The 8963-nt window shown below is 49.5% G+C and overlaps 1 protein-coding gene across 1 annotated transcript; it reads right to left on the reverse strand.

The window, feature by feature from the left end:
- Positions 1 to 440: 440 nt before the first annotated feature.
- LRATD2 (LRAT domain containing 2) lies at positions 441 to 1343 on the reverse strand. The gene has a single exon (XM_009991715.2). The coding sequence runs from the start codon at positions 1341 to 1343 to the stop codon at positions 441 to 443; it is 903 nt and encodes a 300-aa protein (XP_009990017.2).
- Positions 1344 to 8963: the final 7620 nt, after the last annotated feature.

An 8963-nucleotide genomic window follows, 5' to 3' on the forward strand; every position in this document is an offset into this window, starting at 1 on the left:
CTAATCATGCGCTCACAGCTACATGGCCATGTCCTGAAAGTTGTTGGCTCCTTCTTAATTGTATTAAATACTCTTAACTTCTGCTGATAAGTAGATGTCAAAGGCATTTAGTATCTTGTAGGGTCAGGCCTACTGGCAGATGGTCGAGGGAAAGGCTATGCATGAAGGGGACAGAGAGGGAGGGGAAGAGGTGGGAGTAGAGAGGGGTGGAATTGCCCTGAGTTTTATCCTCTACAAATAAGTCAGTGGTTTTATCATCAAGCACTGAAGGAGTTAAGCACTAAAGCGCAGACACTTAATCAGCTTTCCCCCTTCCTTTCACATGTGATTGGAACGAAGCTGCACCGAAGCAGCCCAAAGGGCTTATAACAGCTCAATTTCGCAGCCTTCAGTTTTAATCCCCATCACCCAGGCTAAGCAGCACGGTGGTGCTGAGGTGGCTACTCCACAGCAGTCCGAGCACCTGGATGATGATGATGATGGTGGTCTTCCTCCTCCTCTTCCTCCTCCTCTGCAGCCTGTAGGTGGCTGGAGAGCTCCTGGATCACGGCAGCCCTACCAATCTGGTCATTTCTCCTCTTCTCCATAATCAGATCCTCCAGGCTCTGAAACTCCAGCGTGTGGCTGCGCTTGTCACCCAGACGGATCTGCAATCGGTAGGGTTGCTTGCCTATGCGCAGCTCCCCGCCGATTTTAAACTCCCGCTTGCCGTACCGGCACCAGGCAGCAAAACACTCAGAGTTTCTCCAGCTCAAGTCCCGGTCCTTGCAACCCACCTGCTCCAGGGCGTTGCGCACCACCACGGCTGGGCTGAGGGGTTTGTAGCGGTACAGCTGGTTGGCAATGCGGCCCCGTCTGCCCTGGCTGGCATCTGTAAGGAAGCTGTTCACCACCTCCAGCCTGTGCAGGTGCACAACTTGAAAATCACCAACATAGACCACCCAGTGTGGATACTGGGCCTGGCACACAAACTCCACTAGGTCACCCGGTTTGCACCTATTCAGCAGGTTCTCCGGGGTGTAGGTGCTCAGGTGCCCCCCACCGCCTTCATCACCCTCCGGCAGCGTGTCCTCCTCAGAAAAGCTCTTCTGGTAAATACACTCATCCCGGTAATAGACTGAGCACTCCACCTCGTGCTGCTGGGGATCGTAGGGCTGCAGGGCAGGGTGCTCACCTCCCAGGTCATGCACTGAGTCTGGCGGCTGCTCCAGCTCATCATCATCATTTGAAAAGATGTAGGAGACCCCGATCCTGGGTCCTTCATCTCTGTCCATACCTGTCGGGTCGGCCGTGGGAACTTCCTTGTAGTTCAGATGGGTCAGCTTCTCCACCTGGTTCCCCATGCCTGCTGCAACGACAGACACACAGCGGGGCCGTGAAAGCAGGCAGGGGGTGAGCGGCTTCCAGAGAAGCAGCGGGGTGGCACGGCACGGCTCCCCGCTCCACGCGCATCCCACCTCTCCCCGCTGCAATACAGCCCCCAGGAGAGCCCCTCGGGAGGGGCAGCGGTGGCCGTCGGGGGGTGCGGACCCCATACCTGCACGGAGGAAGGCGAGGCGGCACCACCACCTGTTGGGCGGCAGCGAGGAGGAGGAGGAAGCCGCAGGAGCCGCCGGAGAGCGGGCAGGCACCGAGCCACCTGTTAGAGAGGGGCTGCAAGCGCCGGGGGGGAGGGTCTGGAAGTCCGAGTTGGGGATGGCCGAGTTGAGCCCCCCGAGAGCCGCACAGGCGCGCACCTGCCCGCCGCCGAGCCGAGCCGTGCCGGGCTGCCGGCCAGGTGCGCCTCCCCCCCGCGCCCTCCGCCGGCACCGGGCGGCTGCAAACTTACCCGGCGGGGAAGGCTGCGCGGCGCCGGGAGCGGCTCTAGGGCGAGCGGGCGGCGGCGCGGCTGGTGGGGGTGGGCGCGCAGCGCGGCTGGATCGTGACCATGGCCCCGGCCCGGCGCGGCTCCGCGCTCCCCGCGCAGCAGCAGCGCCCGTGCGCCGCGCTGCCGGCACTGGGGCTGTGCAACAAGCGCCGGAGAGGCACGGCCAAGGGGAGGGAGGCTGGATCCGGCTGCGGACGCCCCAGCGAGGGCTCAGCCCCCAGCATTTAAAGGGGCAGCTCTTTTTTTTTTTCTTTTATTTTTTTCTTTTCTCCTTCTTCCCCTCCTCCCTTTCCTCCTCCCGCACCTTTTTGCCTCTCCTCTCTCCTACATGCCAAGCGCTTTGCTCCCCGCCGAGGCTGATCTGCAAGCGGAGGTCGGGCGGCAACGCTCTCGGCGCCGCGGCTGCAAAGCTGTGCGCGACGCGCGGCAGCGGGCGTGCAACACACTCGCACACGCGCGCTCATCCGCGGCCCCTTTAAGGGAACGGTGCCACGAGGCAGCCCAACCCGCCCGTTTGGTCAGGGGGCAGAAACTGGGAACCGGAGTTTGCCCGGGACGGCACCGAGAGGTGTAAAAGGAGGAGAGGTGCAAAGCCTCGGTGCGGGGCCGTGGGAATCACCCCGCTGCACCCCTCGGGGCGCGGAAGGGCGCGCAAGTGCCCGCGGGGGAAGCGCCGCCCGCAGCCCCGCTCCGCGGGTGCGCTGGGAGGTGCCTCCTTGGGGCCACAAACAATAGCAGGGAAGTTGTAAAGCGAACAAAACCAAAGAGCCCGGCTCTCCTGGGCTGACTTAGTGCCTTCGATTCCTCCATGAGAGAAGCGTGTGATTAGTTTTATTAATTTCTTTTGTTTGTGACTCCGAGATATCACTCTTTTTCAATATAGATTATAATTCTTCCCCCTGGAAAGGCATTATCAGAACTGGTGGGAATATTTTTCCTTGTGTTTTGGAGCACATAAAGCAATATTCTGCTTTTTCATTAATGCCTAGTTAGTCTGCTAGGTGGGTTTATTATTTATAAAATTTTAACGTGCACTGGTAAATCCATGCTGTTAAAATAGACTACAGAGATAATTTATGGGAGCTACGAGCAATGTCTTTAATTTTGTCTCATGTATTCCCTTTGTCTGTTGTCTTGTAATTTATGAACCCAACTGCACACCGCTGTTTTGAGTACTCACTAAACAGTGGCGAATGAAGGAACAAACGCAGTGTTACCGGGGTGCTGGGCACTGCCCACGGACTCAGATAATACCGTTTCCATCAGATTATACGCCTCTGTGGTTTCAAATATAGACCTGCCCTTTGGGGTGGGGAGAACTGCTGCCGCTGGGGCTGGGGAATGCGTGCTCTGCTCTGCTCTGCTTGGGATGGCGAGGCAGATGCAAGCAATGGCAGCAGGTTACAGGCAGCTGGATCGGGACCTCTTTGCTCTGAATTCACCTGGTGGCTGGTGGCTCTGTCTACCGGAGCATTTCAGAGAACTGAAAGCAGCACATCGGGGTGAGCTTTTGAAATGAATCTCCCAAACACTCCACCCCCAACACACACACACTTCAGTTTGCGTCCCGGTGTGGTTTCAAATGATGCACACGCATTGCTTTCACAATCAGCTAAACTATCTGTACTTCAGCTACAGGACTGGACCAAGGTTGGCTGAGTGAACCTCCAAACTGTGTTTAATGTAGATGTCGTTTCTCAGCCCTGCCTGTTTCACTCTACAGTTCCCCTCCTCTATAGCTGCTATTGGACAAAAGAGGTCCCTGCTTCATAGTCAGAGTTTTGTGAAATTGGTTTGGTAATTAAGGATAGGGATGTGTAAAGGTGAGAGTATCCTAAAAGGAGGAGCTAGACTGAACATAGAAGTGACTTTTTTGTGTTCTCCCATTTGTATTGGAAGCGGTGTCTCTGCACTATAGCTTGCTATCTTTGGGGCAGTTTTATTTCCTGGCTAAAATGGTTTGGCAGCCCTGTGTTGAAGGGCAAGTTTCCTTTTGAATCTGCTGCAATGTGTGAAAAGTTGTGTCTGTGCAGGAGTAGAAGCTCAGTATTGCCTAGAGGAGTCACGCATGTGTGCATGCACATCCACTCATACTTACAACTCTTTATCTTGTTCTCTCATTTTTTCCTGCCTGCTTCAACTCAGCCCAGTGCTTAATTTTCTGCACCTTGTCAGCTGCTTTGATGTCTGATCTCTTTGAGTTTCCTTTCAGTGACTGCTCCTTAGAATCCATGTTCTCTGATCAATCTGCTGCTTTCTAGGATCAGAAACCATGGGTGAGTACTTTTGTGTCATAAAACACATACATGATGGCGTGCTGCATCTGCAGATAATGCATTGGGTGGAAAATCCACAAAGGACTTACAGTGCCTATACATCACCTGGGCTGGTGCCTAAAATGATGATGCTTAAAACTTCTGTGTGCTTCTAAGCCTCAAAGCAGCTGAACTCCACAGGTGCAAGGGCTGGGGGCTGGCGGCAGTGACATGCTATCTCAGTGGCTAGGCTTTTAAGGAGGGCATTGACCTCTTGCATAACTTTTGAAAAATGCTACTTTGGTGCTTATCTCCTAAAGATAATCCAGTCTGTGGATGTGGAGCGAAGGGAGGAATGGTTGTGCAGCTGCTGAGCATGGAATCTAAACAGCAGGACAGAGTTGAAGACGCATCTCTGACCTTGCTATTGGAGGCTGCTCGGTTAGGTGACTCCTTGCTCAGTGTGCTGGCATTTGATATCCGATTTTGAGATATTCAGCCACTGTGCACATGTCACAGAGGGAAGGCTTTGGATACCGCAGTTACAGCTGTGCTTGAACACTTTGGAAAGTCAACAGGAATGTCCACACTGTTAAATACAGCACCTCCCTGCGGTCACTATCAGGTCCCAGTCACTTGCTCATCCAGATTGCCTAAATAGTTGTTTCTTGTAGATTCTCTTTTGGAGCGAAAACTCCACCCTAGACAAAACCCAGGTGTGGTTGTGGGGCTGGCCCACTCCAGGCAACTCCCCAGTCTGAGTCCCCACAAAGACTGCAAAGAAGCAGGAGTGAAACAACGTGAGGTCTGGCTCCCTCTGCTCTACAGAGCCCTCCAACACTTTCCCAGCTGAATTCTCACATCCACGCGCTCTCAATCTATTGTTGAGTGCAGTAACATATATCTACAGCTTCACATCATAAAAATACTGTTCTAGTGGGTTGCAACATGGCTCATAGGATATTTGAGATGCTTGAGACTTTGGTTGCCCACAACACACACTCTAAATAGTAATTTCACTTTTAAGCAAAAAAACCCGCTCTTTGGAAACCCGAAGCTGCGTGGCTGTATAGTACATTGATGTATACAGAATCATAGAATCATAGAATCATAGAATGGTTTGGGTTGGAAGGGACCTCAAAGATCATCTAGTTCCAAGCCCCCTGCCATGGGCAGGGACACCCTCCACTACACAGGTTGCCCAAAGCCTCATTCAACCTGGCCTTGAACACTTCCAGGAATGGGGCATCCACAGCTTCTCTGGGCAACCTGTTCCACTGCCTCACCGCCCTCAGAGTGAAGAATTTCTTCCTTACATCTAATCTAAATCTGTCCTCTTTCATTTTATTATCACTATATACCCTTGTAAATAGCCCCTCTCTAGCTTTCTTGTAGGCCCCCTTCAGGTACTGGAAGACTGCTACAAGATCACCCCAGAGCCTTCTCCAGGCTGAACAACCCCAACTCTCTCATCCTGTCTTCATAGGAGAGGTGCGTCAGCCTTCGGATCATCTTCATGGCCCTCCTCTGGACCCGCTCCAGCAGCTCCATGTCCTTCTTGTGTTGGGGACTCCAGAGCTGAATGCAGTATTCCAGGTGGGGTGACTTAGAGACTGTGGACCATCTATGAAGCAGGGGCATTTGTTAGTCTATCTGACTATGTAGCAGATACGATCTAGGGACTTTTGTAGTGCTAGCTCTGATTGCTTTAAACCTCAGCTCTATAGTTTTCTGAATTAGATGTCAAAGATATTTTGTTGCCCCAATGATATATCATCTTGTTGCTCCAATTCTATCTTATCTTTAACCTTACACACGACTTACACCCAGAGATTAAAAAGGTGATGTTGATTTGAAATCACTATTCATCCTTACTTGGATATGAAGTGCTGTGTTCCTATTGTTACTGTTTTTGAAAGATATCCTGTGTGAAAAGAAATAAGTCTTCTTGTTATACATTTGTATTTTTTCTTAGAGAGCAGTGCTTCTGAGTAAGACAAGGTTCAGTATCATGTTCTGTAAGCACGTTGTGTTTCACAGGTATTCAGCCAGCTGATGGCTATGACACCCTTGAATTATTTAATAGCTTCCATTTCTTTTTTTCAGTAGAATTTTATGAGAACTGAGATAAACTATGCTCCATTTGGCATGTAAGCACTCTACTGCATCATAGACCTAGCAAACTAGAGTGCTTAAACACCATGGTGGAATTACGGGCACGGGAATAAACTGCTTCCTAGTGAAGTCCATGGAAGTTTTTCCATGGAGTTCTGTAGAAATCAGTCATGCCCTTAATTGAGGGAGATGTGTGACCTGAGAGCTCCTTGATGGATGGTGTCCTTCCGTGACAGCCATAGCCAAGTCCACCAAGGAAATTTAGATTCAGAATTGTAACATTTTGTTTATTTCCTTTTTGTTCTCCAGTGGAAGCTGCATCCCTGAATCAGGCACCAAGTTCTTGTAAAGCTGGGAATGCTACCTAAAATGAGATTCAACAAAGCTGACATGCCAGTGGTAGCTGGTGGGGAATAAGAGTTACCATCCTGACAGATGTTGGAAAATGGCACTTCCTTTCACTCATGTTACACAGCCTAATACTCTCCCAAGGTTAAGTGCTTTAATGAGGTTGGCTGTTTCTCACACACAAGAGGAAATGGTGCCACATCAGTTAAGAAAAAGAATTAATATTTCAGATTGGTTCCTTGGGGTATGAAAGACCAAGGTTGAAGTCTCTCATCTCACTGAAGGAACTTGAACCGATATCTCCCAGGAGAGTACTGAAAACCATCAGACTGTAGACTATTTTTGAGCAAGTCATGCTCTCTCTGTCCCACTGAAGCTGTTCAGCTTTGTATGGGCTCATTAAATATCCATTCAGTCAGTCAGGGGAAAAAAGAAAAGAATGACAATGGCTCTTAGATCAGATGCAGGAAGGGGATGAGAGTGCTTTGAGGTCCTCTCTAATGAATATTCAGATGTCTCACAATCATGTGATATCTTCATCAGGAATCATTCAGACAGACCCGCCAGAATGATCTGAAAGTTTTGCTTTTAGGATATGCTCATAGAAGAATTTTGTTCGTGTCTTCTCAGGAAGAGATTAGGCCTCTATCTCACATATCCTGCATGACTGGTGTAACCCAGATGCTATTCCTCATGGTTTCTGCTGGGTTAGAGCCATACTGATACCTCTGTTGGACCAGGCCTCATGAAGGGACCTAGGCAGAGTCACAACCGGTTTGTGACTTGTGTTTGTCACAACTTTGTTGTCCAAGCTTATGTGTGAAATAAGCACAGAGCTGTCACTACTCACTGGCTCTGCTTGTGTCTCCAGGAGAAATATTGGGAATTCAGATAACCAGAAAATTTATGCGCCTCAAAATGTTGACATATATCATAGAAGTCTTGGTATTTCTGAAACTTGAGATTCATTATATTTGACATAACATGAGAGATATAATGAGTCTCTGATGTCAGGAAGGTTTCATCTGCATTTAGCCAGTAAACCTTTGAGGACACCAACAAGAGGCTGACATCTACGTGCTTCTAAATGTATGATCTTTGGTGTTGCACATAGTGTAGAATGGCCCACCATATATTCAAAACCTGGAAGTGAGGGGAGCTGCAGATAAGAGAGAAACCTGCATCTTGACAACAGAGAGGGGAAATTCTAAGTGCCATGTTTATCACATCAGCAAACTGTTTTTCCTACAACTCTCGCTGGAAGCTTATGGCTCTGTTAACTACTTTCAATATTGTGACTTGTGACTAAACGTGATCTGTGGCAAAATAAATTGCTGAGATTGCCATAGCCATGGAGATTTTCATTGAGGCATCCAAGCTGTATCTCGGACGAAGCTCTTCCACTGTGAGATTTTAATTGGTGCATTCCAGCAAATTAAAATGAAGTAATTCATATGTCAGTAGAGGCTTGGATTCTTAGGAATTGCTATCAAACTGACTTGAGCAGCAGGAAAAGCTTAATTAAAATGCAGTCCCTTTTTTTCCCAGAAAATAGCAGCTATATTTCAAACATAACAAGGAAGGAGGTACAGCACATGCGTCTTTCCAGCATAAGAACTACTAGTCCCTTGCATCTCTCATCTCTCTCTCTCTCATGCTGAGCTTCTCCCCTCCTTTAATGTGTCTCTCAGCACATTGCTGGACTGCTGGCTGCCTTGGTAGCACAGCGTGTCCTCTCGTATGCAGCCAGGAAAGGGTGTGACTGCTGTGATCAGTGGAGAAACTGATGATTGCTCCTGGTGTGCTCCTACCTAAGCAGGAGCCAGTAGTAAAGGGTGAGTCTTTTCTTTGGCCGTAGCCATGCTGCTAATAAAACATTTAAGTATTAAAAGTAATGTGAAGTAAACACATTACTCCTTCCAGCAAATCTATGATGTGACTACAGGTTACCCAGAGAAGTTGTGGATGCCCCATCCCTGGAAGTGTTCAAAGCCAGGTTGGATGAGGCTTTGAGCAACCTGATCTAGCGGAAGCTGTCCCTGCCCATGGCAGGGGGATTGGAACTTGATGATCTTTAAGGTCCCTTCCAACCCAAATCATTCTATGATTCTGTGATTCTACGAGTATGTGCTCATGCCTCCATTTTAAATGGAGAAGAACAGAAGAATCACTGAGCAAAGTGTCTCCTTCTGTGATGCCAGTGGTGTCTGTGACAGAATATGAGGCTGATCATGTCAGGACATGTGGCCATCCACAAAGTGGTAACACAGCTGGGGATTTGTGAGGTCTGCTGTCTTTATCCTGTCTTTGGATGCTTGCTGATTTGACCCAGAGGTACTGGCCACAGCTGCTCCCCATCTCTGCAGGTCAGTGGCAGG

This window comes from Tauraco erythrolophus, chromosome 3, assembly GCF_009769465.1.
Source record: "Tauraco erythrolophus isolate bTauEry1 chromosome 3, bTauEry1.pri, whole genome shotgun sequence".
Lineage (NCBI taxonomy): Eukaryota > Metazoa > Chordata > Aves > Musophagiformes > Musophagidae > Tauraco > Tauraco erythrolophus.

Excerpts from the sequence above, each read along its gene's own strand:
- LRATD2 (XM_009991715.2), bottom strand. The coding sequence starts at position 1,343 with ATGGGGAACCAGGTGGAGAAGCTGACCCATCTGAACTACAAGGAAGTT.